A 20550-nucleotide genomic window follows, 5' to 3' on the forward strand; every position below is an offset into this window, starting at 1 on the left:
GGCGAGAAAAACCACACGGCACACATCTCCTAGACCGCTCTCAACGCCTTATTTCCCAGAACGGCCTGACTCCACATCTTAATTTCCATCCCATACAACCAGATGTCTAGCAAACTGCCCAGCAGAAAACAAGTGGCAACACAAACACAGATAAACTCCTATTCCCTCGTGGGAAATGATGGGAGCAACTGAGTCCTTCCAAAGAGAAGCACCTAGTTCCACCCAACAAAAACCATGGCCAAGACTAAAGTACGGATTCTCTTCCATTTCCCGTCAATGCAATGGCTGGGGATTAACTGTAGGGTACTAACACATGTCCTGGTAAACAACGATCAGGTAATAAAGCTTCCTGGAACCGAATTTCAAGAGGTCTTTTGTATGGCAGGTGTATCCATAGTAAACTAGCTACACAAACGTGACTATTTAGAGCATGAAGGGTTACCATTACATTTAAAAAAAAATCAAATTGGTATCAATCAAGAGCTTCAAAAATCCTCTTCAGCAACGTCCTCCAACAGCTACTTGAATTGATGATGTAAATTGGCAAGTGTCTCCTTGAACAACCTGGTAATCAATCATCTGCAGCCACTTAGCTACGAGGGGCTCTTTCCCTGATGAAGGCGGCTAACTGAAATAATCTATTTATGCATCAACCCTCTAAATCACAGCCACATTTTGGCTCATTAAACATTCATGATTTTGAGCCAGAAGAAAACAACCCAGGGTATCTGTATCTTCAGCATCCTTTATGAAATACAACACATAGAAACAGAAGGGAGCATTTTGAGAAAGTACACTGGGTATCGATTCGATCATGCAAAGTGTATGCCCATCCTCAACTCCTGCTTTTAGAGGGTGTCACCCACTTACGGAGTGTCCTGGAGATGCGTGTTCTTCCTCATCCCGGAAGCTTCCGTAAAGAGGCAGGACGCTGTGCTGGTAGATTTTCCACCAGAGGTTAAGGAAGGACGCCTGGTGCTGGTTGGCCAACCCGGAGCCCTCCATCTGGGGGTTGTACTTGTAGTTCCATGGCTTTGTGGGCCCCAAAAAGTGGACTACCTTCACACTTGAACCGAATCTGAGGGAGAAACACAAAGCATTCTACTTTCCACTTGGAAGTGATCACACACGCAGGGAAATTCCCCCACAACCACGAGGCGTGTCAAAGACAGCAGCACATGAACACTTGTCTCAACCCTACTATGTGGACCTGCTGTTATTTTCCTTAAAGATATATGGTTTTAAACAATCAACATTGGGAGTATTTTGTTTTCTATCTACCAAGGAACATAATCATAACCCAGTGGGGAATTCCCTCAAACCAGAAGAATAAATCAAGAGTCTTCTAAAGATGAACAGTATGGTAGGTAGCCCAAAACATCATCTCCTTCAGACAACAGGGACCAAAAAAAAAAAAAAAAAGAAAAAATCACTTATAGATAGTAGACAATGCAAGCTGAAAACAAGAAAATTGGCTTCTCTTTACAAGATTGTGAATTTTCTCCTCTCAACCTTTTTAAACATTTTCCCCCATAATCATCTTCCCATGAAATTTTAACACTACATTTGTGTCATATATCCATGTTCTGTATGTACATCTCTGCTTTATTCGTTAAAAAGAATAGAATGTTTTCACTCCCTGAGGACCCACTTCTGCTCCTTAGAAGCAATACGTTCCCTGTTAAAAATGCGTGCCCTAGAATTATTCTTTCCCTAGATTCTGCTCCGATTTTCCACTTTTGTTTATAACAACATCACCCGCAGCAGCGAATCTCAAACATTTTGGTCCTAGGACTTCTTGACATTCTTAAAACGCATGGAGGACCAAGAGTTTAGCTTTGTCCATGTGGATTCCATCTGTCTATATTTACCTCAACAGACAACAAAACTAAGAAATCTGAAAACGGATTTGATCAATTCGTTAGAAATCAATCGACCCACGAGACGTGGATGTTCACTTCATACTTTTTCATGAAAAATAACTGTATTTTCAAAATACAACTGTCAAAAGAATGACTTTGACCATTTCAGGAAGAGACAGCTGCTTTCTTATATCTGTGTCTCCATTCAGTGCATTGTTTTGTTTTTTTAGTGTATTGTTTAATCATGTCAGGCAGTTTCTGTAAAATCCACCTCGTACACTTATAAAAAACAAATGAGAAGAAAAAGTAACATCTTAGAAGTATTATTTTTTAAGTCGTTTTGACTGCAGACATTCAAAAGAACTGTGGGGGGAATCCCTCAGGGGTTCCTTAGACCACCCTTTGGGAACCACTGTCATTAAGACTTGCTGCTTTGACTACCTATAATTTAAAGCAGTAGGCAAACAGAGGGATGATCTAGCTTTTTTCTCCCCAAATGCCGAAAACTGATAAAGATTCTAGAGACAGGGCTGCTGGAAGGCAGCAGGCGTAGAAGGATCTAGAAAGTGGAGAACTTACCGTTTGAAAGCAGGGCTGTAGGTGTATGCATTGTTACTGCTCAAGTTATAGATGAACGGTAAGTGCTTGTGGATATCTGCCGTTGACCAGCTGCTGAAGAAGCTATTCAATAAGCCTTGATCTGCCCCTAAATGGCGAACACACACCCAAGGAGGTTAATCACAGGTGGTAGAGCGCTTCGAAGAATTCAGGATGTGTTTGCAGGGCTTAACATACACGCTTGCACGCGGGGTCCCATTATCTTTGTTTTCTCTTCCCACTACCATAGGACCGTTTGTCTCCAAAAGGACGGATCATCCATACCATGAATTTTAACAGTGCATATTTTCTCCAAAACTCTCCACCCATAACCCAAACCACTGATAATAAACCCTCGTCTTGTCCCCAACATTCTCCACTGCTCCCGCAATGAATTCCATCCATTAGCCACAGTGCTTTGTGGGCAACTCCTTGTCCTTAGCCAGAGATGATTCTTCATCAGTCTACTACTTTCTTTCATATGACAACAATCCTAGCATCTTCCCCAACTATTGATGCCCATTCAAGTGAAACATCAGCTTCTCTTGCTTACTTGAGTTGTTCCCTTTATTTTCTATCAGGGGCTGGCTGACTGAGGCTTGCATCCATTTTTGCAAATAAGGTTTTATTGGAGCACAGCCATGCTCATGTAAGTCTTATCAATGGCTGCTTTCACTCTACACCTGCAGGGTTAAATATCCGCAGCAGAGATCATACGACCTATGACGCTGAAAGAAAATCTATTATCTGGTCTTTAGAGAAAGGTCTGCCTACCCATTTCTGTATGATCAGGATTGGGGAACCGTTCTTCCTACTCACTGAGGACGTTTTCTTCAGTGGTTTTCTCTGCTGCATGTTTCCTCACTAACTTCACTTATTCCTATCACCCTGTCTGGCCATGGCCTTCCACCACATCTTTAACTGACTCACGTCATTCACATATCTGAGGGAAATGAGGATGAGGCAGGGGTGTGGTCCCGGAAACAGCCCCATGCTCTTCCATCCATTTCCAGCCTCCCATCACTCACCATCAAAGCTGCCGTGGTCGGTGGCATGCTGCAGCAAGAGGCCATGGGTCTCCAGCGACGGCTGGAAGACAAATACGCCACTATTGAAGCAGTCCGGCCATCCGGGATCGGGGGCTGCAGAAAACTCTGTCCTATCAAACAGCTCATCGATATTGGATAGCACCTGGCAAAGCAGAGCATGGAGAACCTGTAGCAAGACTTCTCTTGCCTCCGGGATGCAGGTGACAAATGCAGCAGAAACGTCAGGATGGTCAGACAAAGTCTAGTGTTTGGAAACCTGTGCCCATTTTTTTTTCTTTTTTTTTTTTAAAGATTTTATGTATTTATTTGACACAGAGAGAGCACAAGCAGGAAGAGCGCGAGAGTGAGAAGCAGGCTCCCCACTGAACAAGGAGCCTGATGTGGGACTTGATCCCAGGACCCTGAGATCATGACCTGAGCCGAAGGCAGACGCTTAACAGACTGGGCCACCCAGGAGCCCCATTTTTTGGACTGACTCTTCTATTCGGCTTACATCCAAAAGAGAAAAGTGTATAAGATTGCTCTCCAGTTTATTTCAAGTGATTGACATCACACCACTTCTGAAACTAAATTATTTTCTAAAGGTTCTGAAAATCCTCTCTGGAAGTCGCCTGACTGTGTATGCTCTTTAATCTACCAAATGTGACCAACAAAACTCTGAAAACACATGAAAGGAGAGCTTTGCAAGTCACTCCAATGTCATCAGTTGCTTTCCAGAACTTGACTACTGATTACAGACCCCTCCGACACCCACTGCCTTTCTAAATTGTGCTGTGTTTGAAAAAAAAAAAAAGAAAAAGGAAACATGACTCTGACTGTGTTATCAGTCTTATTTTCCTCTGCACCTGTTCATCTTCCTATAGAGCTGCTTTTGCACAACCGAGACAAACGAGAATGGACGCCAACACCCCAGCTTCGTTTTACATTTCAACTTCCCAATGGCTGTTTTTGAAAGTAGCCATCGTAGGCTCCTACACTGCAGGTCACTACCCCAAACGACAAGCGGAGGATGCCACAGCCTAAGAAGCCAGGTGTACCAGTCCAGTCCGAACTATGCAATTCAAGATGCAATCAAGGCAAAATATTTTTTCTAATTATTCTATTTTGTGTAGATGAAATTATGTGAATATGAAGCCCTCCTAGGGAAGGAGCATGCCTTCAAGTCCTGTAGTGTCCTGGGCGGGGTTAGAGCAGTGCTAGTGCTGCGTCATGCCTGATTTTGATGGATGTCAATGCTGGTGATAGAGATGCATGTTATTTGCTGGGAGTCCACCTGTAAGAACTAGCAGCCTCCTTAAAAAGGGAAAGGCATTGTCTCTGAGGGGTTCCTTATCAAGTGGAGTGTCTGGTCCTCACTTTCCCCCAGTACTCACCAGAGTATCTGCATCTAGGAAGACACACTTGCTATAATGGGTGAGGGTCCAACAGTGAAGCTTGGTGAGGGTGACCCCAAGCTCAGGCCTCTTCAGAAAGGCCAGGTGGATGTAGTCTGCACTGTCGATCAGGTTCACCTCAATTACCTCATCAAACACCTTCGTGAGGATAACCCTGGAAAAGACACATGCCAGGCACCAGGAGAGCAAGGAAACATTCAACCCGGGACATGCTATCCCTTCAAGATGACACCCCTTTGTGACTCACACACATGGAGCATGGATCCAAAACCCCATCAACCTTCATGTTCAGGTTTTATTTTTCCCATATGGAGCTTTGCATACTTTCCACATTCATGCTTAAACCTTATGCAAACTTGAAAATCTTAACAACTGTACACAATTGTCTTAGGTGCACTGAGTCCAGTCATCCCATAAGAAGGTACTTCTCTTTGAAAAATGCATGGGCCATGGGAATGAATGCCGAGGAGGTACAAATTGACAGATGTCCACGACGACCTCTACTCGTTTTTATCTTACGTATTTAAAACCTCCATTGTTAAGGGCATACAAGTTCAAGACTCAAATTTTGGAAGACTGTACTTTTTATCAAAATGAAATTTTCCTCTATTCCATTAAATTTTTTTTTATTAAATTCTACTTCATCAGAGGTTGGAGTATCTTGGGATGACAAAAAATTAAGGAAGAGCCAGAAGAAAGATGGGGGCATGTCAAAAGGGTACAGGGGGCCAATCAGGATTTGAACAAGAAAACAAGTAACAAACTTAAAGTATAAAATGAATATTCATGGGTCCATACTGATATCATAATTGAATAAATAAGTAAACGGGGAAGAAGGAGCAGCAATTCCTTAGAGAAGAATTCCAAATACTAAATGCATTAGGAAGGAGGGAAATAGAAAATCACCATTAGGCTAACATGACAGTAATAATTATTGCTGACAAGGTTCACCGGTGGAGGCTAAAATCAATGCGTAAATGTTTTGAGAAGAAATAGCATGTTTTCATAGGCTGAAAGTATCTCCTCCAGGAGACCTATCAATTACAAAGAGAAAAATCATAACCCCACAGATAATACCTTATCCATATGATCAAGGTTTAATATCACCAGTAACAGGTCACAGCAACATCACATACTCCCTGATAGGGCGCCCTGGTAAAGGTACATCACTCCTGAGGACTTTTTTTTTTTTTTTGCCAGAAATACATAACCTCAGTCTACTAATGAGAAAATATTGGACAAATGCAAGCCCAAAGAATTCTATAAAACAAATGACCAGTACTCCCCGAAAATGTCAAGATCATGACACATAAGAAAAGAAGGAGAAAATGTCATAGATGGGAAGTTACAAGGGCAGACCTCTCTAACGCAACGTGGGATCCCGGATGGGAACAGAATCATTACATCAAAGGCATCCTTTATTTTCAACATTTTGTGTTGCTATTGAAAGTGCCTCCTGTACACATGCAGGATATGGCTGGATTTTACGTTTATTTTCCCATGACAAAATTCTCTCTCCTTTAAATGGTTTTTTTAACCCATTCACCTTTAAAGATTTTATTTATTTATTTGAGAGAGAGAATGAGAGAGAGAGAGAGAGAGAGAGAGCATGGGGGGGGAGGGTCAGAGGGAGAAGCAGACTCCCTGCCGAGCAGGGAGCCCGACGCGGGACTCGATCCCGGGACTCCAGGATCATGACCTGAGCTGAAGGCAGTCGCTCAACCAACTGAGCCACCCAGGCGCCCTAACCCATTCACCTTTAGTATGATCATTGATATATTCGAGTGGAGTCCTGCAGTATTATTTTTTCCTTTTTTTTTTTTTAACATGTATCAGACTTTCTTCTTCTTTGTAATCCTTTCCCACCTTCCACTGCATGGGTTAAGTTTTTTTTTTTTTTTTCCCATTCCATGCATTTTCCATTAATGCTTGGGAAGTTGTACATATCCTTTCTAGTCTTCTGATAGTTACCATCCTCAACTTTCGACACACATATTTAAACTTAGATTTTCTACTGAATGTAAAAACGGTCAGCATCTGTATCTTCACCCCAGACAAGACAGGAATATCAGCCTATGTTCACTTCCGCCCCTCCCCTCTGCCCCCCTCATTCACCTCTGTGTGGACTGTAAATCCGAGATTATTTTCATAATTATGCCTCAACACATTTACAATTAACTTTGAGTTTCACTCATTTATTTGCTTAGTGCTACTTCTTTATTGCAAGGTTTTCTTCCTTGGATTCGCATTTCACTTTGCTTGAGTATATCCTCAAGTAATTTTGTTCTCAAACATCTTTGAGGGGTAAAATTTTCAAGCTTTTATGTATTTGGAATATCTTTAATTTGCTTTCGAATTGCACTGATTTGGTTGAATACAGACATCTCATTCCAAAATTACTTTTGCCCCACCATGGCAGGATGGTGGGGGGAGGGGTGAAACAGGTGACGGGGATTAAGAGGTACAAACTTCCCATTATAAAGTAAATATGTCACAAAAATGAAGAGTACAGTATAGGGAATGTAGTCAATAATATTGTCATAATTTTCTACAGTGACCATACTTATTGTGGTGAGCATTCTGTAATGCACAGAATGTCGAATCCCCGTGCTGTACACTCGAAACTAACGTAACACTCGACATCAACTATACTTTTGTAGACACACACATGAAATTGCTTTGCTCCAGAAAATTTTAGACATCAGCTATCTCAACCTGACTGATGCTGAAATGCTTTTAGCACCTTTCTCTGTTCTTGATGCTCTGTGATGCCACCCCTCGGTATCGACATTTGCGTTCGTTCATTCTGCCCAACACTCAACGGGGCATTCTCAGAGCTGAAATAGGAGAGGAGTTATTTCCTACAATCCGTTCTCTCTTTTGCTCCTTTTGAAACTTCCAGTATGAGGGAGATGTTTATGCTTCCAGAGTCTTATCTGTTATATCCTGTACCGGCTTGTACCTTACATTTTTTGGTGCTTTTTCATCGAACGGTATTAAAAGTACCTACATCTCTGAGAGTGTACTCTCTCATCACCAAGTTTCCCTTGCTTTTAACCCAGTTATTTATGGAATTCATGGCATCCTTAGGGTTGTATAAAGATCCGGGAGCAGCGGGGCGGAGGCCAAAAGAAATATCACTCCATGTTGCTACAAATAGACTGTGATGTATGTCCTTAAATCCCTTTGTTCAGCTCTGCCTGTTTTCTCAAAATAAGTGCCTGGGCTTGGAATGAAGTTTTAAGACTACAATTTGAAGCTTTCTGCAGAATGATTACCCCACTCTGCTCTTGGACCACACAGCCTGGAAGAGCAGAGTGGTGGTCCTCATACCCACACCCTCGGTCACTTGTGGTCACCTGTCACTGTTTGTCAGTGGACCATAGGGCACTGTTCCTCAGCTCTCCCACTGACTGCAAAGTATGTAACGGGTCCTATAAAAGCGACATGGTTCTGGAATACCGAACCTTCCCAGGAGTCCTGGATGTGTCTGAATATTTTACAGTTCATCTTGAGTGGACCAGGAGACTGAAGAGCGTCAGTGTTGACAGCTTTTCCTGACCCTGAGGAGACAGGAATGGAGGACAAAATGGTGCGTTCGTGTGGGGTCCTTTTGGCTTTATCAGGACAGTTCTATGAAAAAATATGGCTGCCTCCAATCACTAGGGGGACTGATGGCCCAGTAGGCAACCAAGAAAGACCCCATGTTTCCTGTCTTGGTCCCAGACGACACACACAGGGACACGTGTCTACCTCAGGGTCAGCATTCCCAGCTCTGCGGCTGCTGGAGCCTCTGGTCTGACTCTGAAGAGCAGGGCTCTGGACATAGGGGAATGTGTTTCTCTCCGGGGACGAAGAGCTCAACTTTGGCAATAGAGGAAATACACTGTACACACTAAGTTGAAACACTTTTGAGAAAATGGGTTACAGCCGATTTGCCTCTAGTCTAATGATGTCATTTGGTATCAGAGATGAAGGTCTGCCCCCCCAAAACAGCAACATTTACAAAGACAGTCTGCCAACCTAGCTGGTCATAAATATCCCCCATCGATGTAATAATGGTTCATACCCTCCACCATTGTGAGATTCATCTGTCCATTTGTGAAGTCTGGTTGTAAGACTTTTCTGGAATATTATATAGACAACAGGCCTCCTCCCCATTAAAGCTTTTGTAAATGCGTTCCTTTAGTTTATTTGTTTGATCTTTTACTTTTACACATAGTATTTCTGCCCTGTACAGGTCCTGGTATCCTCCTTTGCTTTCATTTAAGATGGTTTCCCCCACATTCGGACGAATGAAACATCCATCCATGTCAGTGTTTGAAGACGTTTTTCCTTATCCCGACTTCGGGGAGGGTCGTGGGTGGTGATCCTACCAGCAGATGGCGGGTGCAGACCAGGGACACCCCAACTCAGGGAATCATCCAGCCCCAGATGTTAACAGTGCCCAGGCTGAGACATCCTCATCTACTGACTTCTAAGATGTCTCTATGCTTTAAAACTTTTACCTTTACACTCACAATCTACCCGGATTCATCTTGGTACACATTTAGCTTTATAGTCAAAGGACCATATCATTGCCTTTCTCAGATGATGGATGGGCTGAATTACATGGAGGCCATGAACGGTCTTCCTTAGGGCACCATTCGTTTCTCTACGATATTCTCTACGATACACCTCGAGTGGTCTGGCTGCTGCTGTGTATTTGGCGGCTTTTCTCATCTATATGTAAAACACAACCAAACCTGTAAATCAAGTTTGGGTATCAAGATTGGGACAGTTTCTTCAAATAAATGAAGGCATTCATTTTTTCCCCTTGTCTCTGAGATCACTCGTATCACATGGAAATTCATTCATTGTGACCAACGTAACAAAACGTCCTTGATAACTGCCCAGGCTCAGAACCTTCTACCAGATAAGCTTTTGGTAACATTCTCTATTTTCCACCCCGGCGTACTGAGCGGTGTTTTCTACGCTTTCTAGTATCAGTGTGGGGTCATCTGAATTTCCCTACAAGGATCAAGTATTTCGTCAATATTAGCAGCAAAGTGCTCTGTGTCCTGTTTGCTTTTAAAATTGAAGTTGCATGCAAATGACTACTTTTTCACTTTTACTTTGGATACTTATGTTTTCTGCCATCTTAATTTACTTTTAAATAATCCAACACTTGGGTTTTTTTCCTGTTCCCAGTTTTTAGTTTTTTATGGATCTCTTCCTTCTTGCCTTATGTATTTTTTGTTTGTTTTTTCTTAATTTTTTTCCAAATGGATCATTTCTTCACTGATTTTAACTTTTGTATTGTTTGCCTTCTGTATTTTTTGTTTGTTTTAATATAAACTTTTTTTGAACTTGATCATTTATTTCTTCACTGATTTTAATGTTTTTCTCTGGCATGACTTCAGCCTTCCCGTTTGGCTTGTATCGGTAGTATTCATATTGCTAATATTTTTTTAAGCACCGTAGAATTCAGTCTTCGATTTGTTCGCTTATGAAATGTTTAGGAATTTCTAATTTAAAATGTCCAAGGGTAATGTGGTTTTTAAATTCGTTTTGCTATTAATGCCTACTTTTATTACATTATAGTCAAAGACTATAACGTTCAATTTCTGCTCCAAGTGTCCCATTAAATGCCTCCTTGTACCATGAGTATAAAATCAATTTTTCTAAGTGGTCTATGGCTGATGAGACTAAAGATCACTGTTTACATAATGCATAACATTTAAGAGATCCCTCATGCACTATTCATTAGATCAATTTACTCACGTGTCTCATTTGTGAGTTAAACACGAGGAAAACTACACAAAAAGACTCTCCCTCTACCCTTCTTTGCATGTGCCTGTGTATCAGGTTGGGTTTTTTAATATGCTTCACATGGTGATTGTTGGCACATAAAGGATCTTGAGCAGTGTATCTGAAATGTGAATTCTCCGCTTTATTACGTAGTGTCCCTTGCCCAGATTCTTATACTCAGAAAACCATATGATTGTTTCTGCTTTTCCTTTCTTCTCCATGTGATCCAACAACTCTGTCCATCGTTTATTAAATAAATACATCAGACAGAGGAGGTGAGTGGGGGATGGGTTAAGTAGGTGATGGGGATGAAGAGGGGGCATTTGTTGTGATGAGCACCAAGGGACGCATGGAAGTGTTGAATCACTATATTGTGTACCTGAAACTAATATTATGCTGTATGTTAGCTAACTGGAAGTTTAAAACATATATAAATTATATATATGATATACATATAAATAATATACATATTTTGTATGTAAATATAAACATATGTAAATTATATATATAAATATATTAAAAATATATCTCAGATAACATGGGTCCCTTTTCAATGTGCATAGTTTCATAAATGTATTTACAATGGTTATTTACCCTCAATACTAGGTTTTTACTCGCCTCCTCACCCTTCCAGAAAGGGCTTTCTCATTAAGTTGTGCTTTTCGATATCACATTCAGCCAGCAGATAATTTTTTTTTTCTCTTTTTAGTAGCAAAGCCCCGAACCACCTGTGTGCTTGAGAATCACTTCCGACCATGTTGTCAATGACCGATAAATTTGGCCAAATGGCTTCTTGGACAAACCCAGAAATCATCACTGCAACTTTAAAAAGTCATCAATACGTAGACATCTACGTTTGGGGGCTTTATTTGCTTTTCTCACGTTTGGTGATACCCACAATTTCCTGGTGTTTCTTCACTTTGGGAAATTTTCTTCAAATACAATCTTGTTTCCAAGCTGGTTTCATTTGTTCTCAGCTTTGGAGCAGGCCCACCTCTGTTTTAAAGCTTCCTACTCTATAAACTTATGCTCAGGTGCCCGGAAGCATCTGACATTTTCCATATAACAATGACTCTCACAGTCTGCAGGGCGGATTGCACGGAATGGGGTCTCTAAAAAGTTTAATTTTTCGTAATTGTTATTATTAACTGCTAACATTTCCTCAGCTCACAGCCAGACCCCTTTCAACTCCATCTGTCCTAGCAGCTCTATTTGTACCAACAAATCTCTACTTCCACGAATTTTACTAAAAGCACTCCTCGGATCTTTTTTCAAGTCCTTCCATCCATCCCGTAGTAACTTGTTTCACGAATACGGTCTCTCCCCTGAACTTGAGTATGACGTCCCCACCTTCACTTGGGGAGATGTCTTGCAGGCTTGGTGCTGGTTTAAATTCTTCTGTGTGTCTTCACCTTAACTTAAAAAGTGGGCTTTCCCACCTGATGCTTCGTCAAGGAGTGGGTGGGCTCTCCTCATTCCTTCAGACTGCCTAGTCTGGATCAGAACTGGCCTTTCAGATCTCAGCCCCGAGAGCTGGCTGAGCGAACCTGACACCACTCCTTTAATGGTGTAGTGAAGGAGAGAGTGGGAAATCCCTCTGGGAGCCATGTCCTTGCCCCGAGTAATGAAGTCTCTGTGCCTACTACCGCCTGACTGAATTCCAGTGGTCACCCCAGCTCCCACAGCTCCCTTTACTGGTGCCCTCTGCTAACTGGGACAACCCCTTACTGGAGTGGCCATCAGCGTACCAGAGATAAGCCCATGCACACTTTTCCAGGTTTCTGCAAACTCTGGGCCTCCCCGTGTCCTCCGACGCTGCTCACCCAGAGCCTGACTCTCTTCTGCCAACCCCTGCCTCCAGGAAGGCCTCCTCTAACCTCCCACTACCCTTCCAGGCTCACCCCACACATGAACACAATGGCCTTGTCCACGCCACCCACAGCCAAGAAGAAACTGGAAGACCCTCATGCCTACGTGTCTATCACAAAACTCTTCTGCCATTCTTTGCATTTGCCATGGCATACTGCAAACCCCTCCATATCGCAGGCATCCGGACCATGCCTCCAGAAGCCACAGATTCACGAAACTCTGTTCTTACAGCAGCCACCTTCAAGAGAAGTCTCCACGCACACGGCTACACCGAGCTGACATCAGTCACCTGGGAACACCCAGAGGGAAGAAATGGTCTCCCAAGTGAACTAGCACCACTCGTGATATTGTGGAGATAGCACCGCGCGTGTGTCTACAGATGGGAACGTCCCCACGCTCAGGCTGGAATGCACAACCCGCTCTACAGAACCAAGGCGCCAAGGGGCTCAGGCGCCTGCATTTGCGAGGACGCGCATGTGGACCTGCAGGCATCCTTGAGCTCCCCTCTCAAGCCGGGCATGGCAATCTTAAGCCAAGAGCACGCAGCTCCCGGACTCTGGGAGTCACGTGCATTCAGATCACTGCAGGGGCACCCGGCTGTTTCCAGGACACATATCATGGACCCATCGTGGCAGCAACCTGCCCCCACTTCCTTGTCCCTGCCTATGCCATGCTTCCTTCTATGGACCCTGTGTCTGCTGAGTGTGACCTCACTGGCTACAAAAAGGGAGTACTGCTTATCTTGAGTTGGCGCTGCCCCCGCCCCACGGTCTCCCCTCTGCTCCCTCAGACCCTCAAATCCACCCCCGTGGACCACTGACCTTTGGACAGCTCACAGTCTCTCGTCATGAGGAGTAGACGGTGGACTGGAGCATTGAGTGGGGCAGGCTGAGATCCCCGCTCTGCTACGCCTGCCCGAGGAGCCTTGGTAAATGGCAGCAAGCCTGGCACCAACAGCAGCCAACCCAAGAGGAATCACGTGATTCACACGAGTGAGCTCGTGTTGGAAGCTCGTAGTGGAGCCAGCCACGTGGCACCACTCACGTGGCCATCAGGTGTCCCATGAGTTCCAGCTCTCAGGGGCCACGCATCTGCTCCGCCTGGCGGCCCTGCTCTTTGACGCTCATCTGTCACCGATCCCACGCTCGGCCGGCCCCCACGTCCCACCTGCTTGTTACATCTCTAAGCCCTAGTGAACACCCTGTATCCAGCCTTTGTTTTCCGGAGCCATCGAGAGAAACTCGGAGTAACCCTTTGCCCCTAGACATGCACTCACCACCACAACAGAAGAGCCAGGCACATGGCACGGCCCCTTGGAGGTACCCCGAGCCCATCTTCCCTGGGAAACGTCCTACATGGGGATGGAGACGCACCAGGATGTAAAAATCTATGCTGCACGTTGCAGGATTTTGCAGAACCACATGCGACTTGCTACAACCTCCAATCTTAAACCTCTCACTCCCTCTACCGAGACTCACTTCCTTTAATAGCGAATCGAGCGTACCACCGTCAGATGCCGCCCGAGTCAGCGGGAGCTCCAGATGCACCGACGGTTCCCGGGACCTCCGCAAGCACAAGACGCAGGAATCAGCCAGGCACGGGAACATCTTCCCGACTTACCTGAGCAGGCTGGACACCTGCGGGGTGATAAGCACCACCAGCTTCCTGGTCGCACGCTGGTTCCTCAGTGACTGTCCCAGAACCAGCGCACCCTGGCAGTAGATGTCGTTGGTGGCCAGCGTCACGAACGCCTGGTCAGATACTGCGGGTGTGGACAAAGACACCAGAGTCACGTTCCTGGTGGGTCTCAGGAGGTGGAGGGGCTGGCGGTCACCCCTCTCTCTGAAGCTTCACCAACTGAACCGACCAACTGCTCCAGAGTTTACAGATGTTCACTAAGAACACTTCATTTCCTTCCTTCCTTCCTTCCTTCCCCCTTTCCTTCTTTCTTTGTAATCTCTGTGCCCAACATGAGGCTCGAACTCATGACTCCGAGATCAAGAGTCACGTGCTGAGCCACCCAGGCACCCCCTACATCTTTTCCTTTGAACACACACAAACACACGCATACAAGAGTGTAAGGAGCCTACACGTAATGCCGTGTTCTGCTCTGCATTCGAGTTTAAAAAAACTCATCTCAAATACCTGAATCTGAGAAACAAACACATCAAAACATGTAAGCAACTGCCCAGTTGTCTGAGCTAGGACGCAGATGTCTGCCCAACTCAAAACAGAACAAAACAACAAAACAAAACAAAACTATGCCCAGTTTCAGTGTCTCACTAGGTGGGGAAGAAATGCTGACAGGGGAGATCCAACGGACGGCAATTTCCAGTCTAAGTGCATCCTCGCCGTGCTGGTAGCTTTTATGGGGACTTCCAACCAACTTAATTCCTGCTCCCCCAGGAGCTCGTTGCCGGGAGAGAGACAACAGTTTAAAGAAAAATCCTGTGCAGGCTCCCGTGCTGTCTGCAGAAATTAAAATTCGCAGCACGCAACGTGGGGCAAGAACACACAGACGTCACTTCTCAAAGAGCCGAGCGCCCTCCCCTCCGCGGGCCGGCGGCTCCCAAAGCAGGGCCCGAAGGACTGGCATTCACGCTAAATAGAACGTGATGAGCACAAGCTTCTGAGGCCTGGTTCCGGGGGGGGGGGGGGGGGACCGCCTCCTTGACCTTTTACATTCCATGGGGGTAAATTCCAAAACGTGCCTGTTACAACAGGCTCCTGTCACACCCCCCCGCGACAGGATGGTTGTCCCGACAAGAGGAAGGTGCAGCTGCATTCGCCTGACGGAAGGTACAGGATGGAATATAATACAAACAGCAAAGTCACCCAAATTGGTAACTGCATACACTGGTTTTGCTGCATTTTTATAAGCACATAAATGTAACTGCTTTAACCAGTGGGTATTACGAGCTGAAATATGTCCCCCCTGCCCCCCGGCCAACGTCGCAGGAAGTCCTCACTCCCAGGACCTCAGAATGTGGATGTATTTGGAGATGGGGTCTTGGAAGACGGGATTCAGGTAAAATATTGGGGTGGGCCCTGATCCCCTAAGACGGGGATCCTCACAGGAAGAGAAGATGAGGGCACAGACACAGACAGAGGCATGGCCACGTGAGGACACGGGGAGAACACAGAGTTTACACGCCCAGGAGAGACACCTCGGGAGGAACCAGCCTCGGCTCCGCCGGGATCTCAGACTCCCACCCTCTAGGACTGGGAGGAATAAATATATGTTCTTTAAGGCAGCCCATCGGTGGGATTTGTCTGGCACCCTAATAAATTGGGGCATTAAACTTAGGAAGTAGACCAGGTAATCTCCGGGCGTGCTGTGGGGTCATCCTGTTGATAGGACCACGAATGCCTCCAACCTAAGCAAGGGCGGAGTCTTTCCCCCATACCCACCCTGGGGCAAAGAAGCAGAGCAATCAGCTGGTGACCCTGTCAGGTTTAATTTTATATGCAACTGCCCTTTCCAGGCTGAGAAACTCATCTTTTTCTACGAAGCTACATTTCCACCATTGTAACTGGCTATACATTTCATACGTAAACAATTTAAATTGGATCCTCCTCAAAGAAAAGGAAAGTTCGCAACACAGCTTAGTTGGATATTCCTAAAAAGAACCTCAAATTCCTTCTAAATGGAAGTTAACACAAAGACACGAAAAATATCCAACTAGATTATTCCTACTGCTTTTATCCTCTCAATGATCACTAAGGAAACTGTTATCCAATTGGCGGGGTCTGTTTTGACTCACCATGGTTGATAAATATGGGTCTCCTTCCCCGGAGAGTTATCAAAGCAGACACCAGAAGAACAATTAGATTTCCAACCGTCTCATGTTTCAGACCTACTTGGTTGGAACACATCAGCTGCTTCCACATGAGAAACAAGTCGCGGGTGAGGCAGGGGGAAGCCGGGAGGTCCTGGGAGCAGGGCTGCTCCACGGTCCGTGGAGGGGAGCACCTTACCTGGGAGGGCTTTGGGGACCCCAAGCGACGCACTGAGGACAAGCTATTTGTCCAGAAGCTTCCTGATTCGCGGGATGGATGGAGATAGTGCTGGGTCTAGAGAGAGGGTAGACTCCGCCCTTGCTTAGGATGGAGGGATTCGTGGTCCTATCAACAGGATGACACCACAGCACCCCCGGAGAGCAACCCCCTCTCTCCAGCGACCCCAACAAGCAAACCCACGCTCTGCGAGAAAGACGCACACGTCTGAAGGCTGGCCACCAGGGCCCCGTGCACCATGTTGCAAGATCACTCGCGGACAAGAGCCCGTCAGAGGTGCAAAGGCAGACCAGTGGATTTTAAGGTATAACAAGGACGAAAACTCATTAACGGGTCTTCAGAGGCCACACTGCCTTGCTTTTAAGAAGCTACCGATGACCAAGTCTCGCTGTATCAAGGAATGTCCATGACCATCCAAGGACACTGCTATTAGAGTCAGTGGCTAGCTTCCTCCCTGGCCCCTCCTCTTTTACTCAAAGGTGGTTTTTGTTCCCCCGAAAACATGCCGAATACCCACTTCGGGTCTTCGAGCACATTCCAGGGCTGATGGAGATGCATCCGAAGGTTGCTCATTGAATGCTGGCATTATATGGGCCCTAGCGGCTTTGGGGGCAGAGTGGTTTTTACTGTGGAGAGCTGCACACCGCCCCCTGGAACAGAGAAACCGTTCTGCTTCTCCTCCGAGACAGAGTCCTGCAGCGGGAACCACAGGAAACCCCGCCTGAACCATTTTCCTTTCCGAGGCCAGGCAGGAGAAAAACAGCATGGAAGCTCCTCTGTGATTTTACCAAATTGCTCCTCCAAATACAAAGTAACCTGTTGTTTAAAAAAAAAAAAATGCGCTCATGGATGATCAGGTCTGGTCTCGTGCAAGATGGGGTGTCTTCATGATAAAAACAGGACAGGCATCTCTCTTATGGGTTAAGGGCACAGTCCCATTGTCTAATTTCTTTTAGCCCTCTGAACTGCCCACATCTGATGTGTACAACCCCCCCTGAAGGGCAGGTGTGTAAGACTGAGTCTGACCCCTGGGGGCCAGGTCTTGCCCTAAACCCCAGCCATGTGGCCACCCCAAGCCCACTGCCCTGCCGGGGGATTACTGCAGTCTTTATTGGAATAAAGGAGTACGCCCGGTGGTCTGAACTTGGGAACCCCCAAAGGCACTGTGTTCCTAAAGTTTTAGGGGCACGGACTTCCTATCTGTCTACCAGTGGGTGAGAACTGCCCAAGAAAGTAGCGCATCTAAACTCCTAGGGCTGCCTTTTACAGAAGGGAAATTCAGGAATCTCGAGGCCCCATGATCAGGCTATATATGGACCCCTCCCAGCGGGTGAGACTCACCCCATCTCCCTCTGCAACCAGGCAGCGCCAGGCTCTGCAAACGCAGGGATAGGCTGGGGAGGCGTTGGGGAGGCCAGGGGCTTGGGGGTGATTGTGTCGGCAAAGGGGGGGGTTCTCCCCAGAGCAGATCGATCTCACAGGTCCCAGAAGGAGCAGGGAGGCTGGGCCGAAAGCGTTCGCGGTCTTACCCGGCATGGTTTGGGCACAGTAGTGCCGACGTGCGCCTGGGTTCTCTTGGGCGTGGTGGGTGGACTCTGCCGCCGGGAGCAGGGCCTAGCAGAGGCTTCGTCTCCAAGGGACCCTCGCAGATTTCCAGGCCTGCAGGCGACAGCTCGGCATTCCAGACACCCCATAGTAGCTGCAGCCCCAGCCCAGCGCCCCCTTACCCGGCCCCGCGTCACCTGGGCCCCGCTGAACCGAAGTCACCTCCACGACTCCCATGCCCTGCCCCTCATCCTCCGCGCTCCTGGGCAGCCTCTGTCCTCCAGCCAGGCTCCCCTCGAACCCCCCCCCCCCGGCCTCGCCCCGGAGTCACCTGCGACCCCTCTGCGCCCCGCTTATACTCCCCGTTCTGGGACACCCTCAGCCCCTTGGCCAGCCGGGTGTCAGAAGCGTCCCCAGTGCGCCAGGCACTTCTTCCTGGCTCCAGTGGGTCCTGTACTCCCGCCCGGCGCCCCCACGACTCCTCGGCCGCTCCCCAGTCACCTGCGGCCCGGCTGCGCCCCGCCCCTCCTCCGCGCTCCTGGAGGCCCCGGCCCCACTCCGGGCTCGCGCCCCCGTCACCTCCTTTCTCGCGAAGACCCCACTGCGCGCCCCACGCTGCACACCTCGTCCCTCGGCTCTCTGGCAGCCCTGCGGCACCTCCCCCCTCCCCCCGCCCCGGTTCCCGGCACGCCCAAGCGGCCTCCACGCCCCCGCACCTCCTGCGCGCTCCCGCAGCCCCGGCCCTCCCCACACCCGCCGCCCCGCGCCTCCCTAGCGCTCCCGCACAGCCGGCGCCCCCCCGCACCTCCGGGGCGCTCAGGCAGCCCCCGCGCCACACTCCGCAGATCCCTCCCCAGCCCCCCGCAACCCCTCGCCCCCCACACCTCCTGCGCGCTCCGGTGGTTTCTGGCCCCGCCGGCGCTGGGAGGGCCTCGCGGCCCGCGCCCCGCGATTGGCCGCTCGTCGGAAGCCCGGCCCCACCCCCGCTCGGCCTCCGGGCGCGGGTCCCCCACCACAGAGCTGCGGCCCCAGCCCGCCTTGCCGGCGCGCCGCCTGCCGCCTGTCTCAGTGCCCGGGGAGAGAGCCGCAGAGGGGCCTGGGCCGCCCTTCGTTCCCGCGCCCCGCCCCTGCCCCCCGCGGCCCCCTCCCCGCGGAATCCGGGAGCCCGTGGTTTCTAGTTTGGACATTTAACCTTCACCCAGCCCGCTCCAGAGTAAATGTTTGCAGTGGCCTGGCGGCCTGGGCCCAAGGCCAGCCGGCTGCCCTGGAGAGGCCACGCTTGGAAACCTCCCCGGCGGGACAGAGGCACACGCGATCTTACTGAATTCGGGGGTGGGCGAAGGAAGGAGTCGAGCATGGGCGCACGCATGGACGCCAGAGAGGATCACAAGATAAATGGAGACTTGGCGCCTCAGCGGTTGAATCCATGCACGCATGGGCGGATGCACCAGGGAGTGTGTGCGTGAGTGAGGGCGCGCGTGCGCATGCAGGAGTGGGGCTGTGCAGGCCCGCAGGGAGCGGGTGGGTGCCGTCCACGCTCTCCGGGCTTGGATGTGTGAGTGACGGGCCGCATGCATGAATGCAAGATTGTACCCACGAGCGAAGGCATGAGTGAGGATATGCGCGCACCGGTGCGTGAGTGAGTACGGACAGGAATAACTGAATGCATGCGTGCGTGAATGAAGGAGGGGATCTAGGAATGAGTGAATGAGTGCGCTCAAGGCATGAATGAGTGAGTTCATGTATGCGTAATTGGATGAGTGCGTGAGGGTCCATATCCAAGAAAGAGTAGTGTGCGCAGGAGTGAATGACTGAATCAAATGTATGCAGAAGGGAATGAGTGAATGCAAGTATTCATGAATGAGTGAATGTGTGCACGAGTGAACGAATTAAATGTATGAACAAGGGGATGAGTGAATGCGTGCATCCTTGAATGGATGCAGGTGCGCACAAGTGAAATTTAGGAAGTAGTTCAAGTCAACCGTCCAGAACTGGGCAGGACAGGGAGGCATGTGGCTCGTGTGTGGACCCAGGAGCCCCCCGGGTTGAACCCTCCCACTATTGCATGAGTATAGTTGAATGTACAGAGAAAGGGGGAGCACAGGGGCAGCGGGTACCCAGGGATGCGGCCCTGGAGAGCTGAACATGTTGGACACACACCTTGAAGGCTCATTAGAAGAATGTGGGGTAGGAGTTGGTGTTGGGACAGGAGACATGTGAGCCATGGAGACTCACAGAGGGAGAGAAGCGTCTGCCAGGTGGGCCAGGAAGTCGTGGGGGAGGGGACAACTCTTGGCTGGGGCCCCAGGAGAGAGCACAAGGACCAGTGATCAGAAACACCAGGCAACTCTTTCCAGAACTCTTCATTGTCTGTGGCCCTCCTTGGTCCAGCAGGTTGTCATCGTCCTGCCGGCTGAGGGGGTCCAG

The 20550-nt window shown here is 48.0% G+C and overlaps 1 protein-coding gene across 14 annotated transcripts in view; it reads right to left on the reverse strand.

The window, feature by feature from the left end:
* GYG2 (glycogenin 2) overlaps positions 1 to 19533 on the reverse strand; it is a 35075-nt gene extending 15542 nt beyond the window's left edge. For 5 of the 14 annotated variants that reach the window (XM_027607801.2, XM_027607799.2, XM_027607800.2 and 2 more), the window contains exons 1-8: positions 19008 to 19143; positions 18108 to 18237; positions 17096 to 17394; positions 14182 to 14323; positions 4882 to 5056; positions 3488 to 3650; positions 2442 to 2568; positions 871 to 1078 (exon numbers count right to left, since the gene is read on the reverse strand). In XM_027607801.2, the coding sequence (XP_027463602.1) occupies positions 871 to 1078; positions 2442 to 2568; positions 3488 to 3650; positions 4882 to 5056; positions 14182 to 14323; positions 17096 to 17114 (834 nt within the window). In that variant the 5' untranslated portion in view covers positions 17115 to 17394; positions 18108 to 18237; positions 19008 to 19143. The other 9 variants (XM_027607791.2, XM_027607792.2, XM_027607797.2 and 6 more) reach the window with 9 other exon arrangements.
* Between the last annotated feature and the right edge of the window lie 1017 nt (positions 19534 to 20550).

The sequence above is a fragment of the Zalophus californianus genome, chromosome X, assembly GCF_009762305.2.
Source record: "Zalophus californianus isolate mZalCal1 chromosome X, mZalCal1.pri.v2, whole genome shotgun sequence".
Classification (NCBI taxonomy): domain Eukaryota; kingdom Metazoa; phylum Chordata; class Mammalia; order Carnivora; family Otariidae; genus Zalophus; species Zalophus californianus.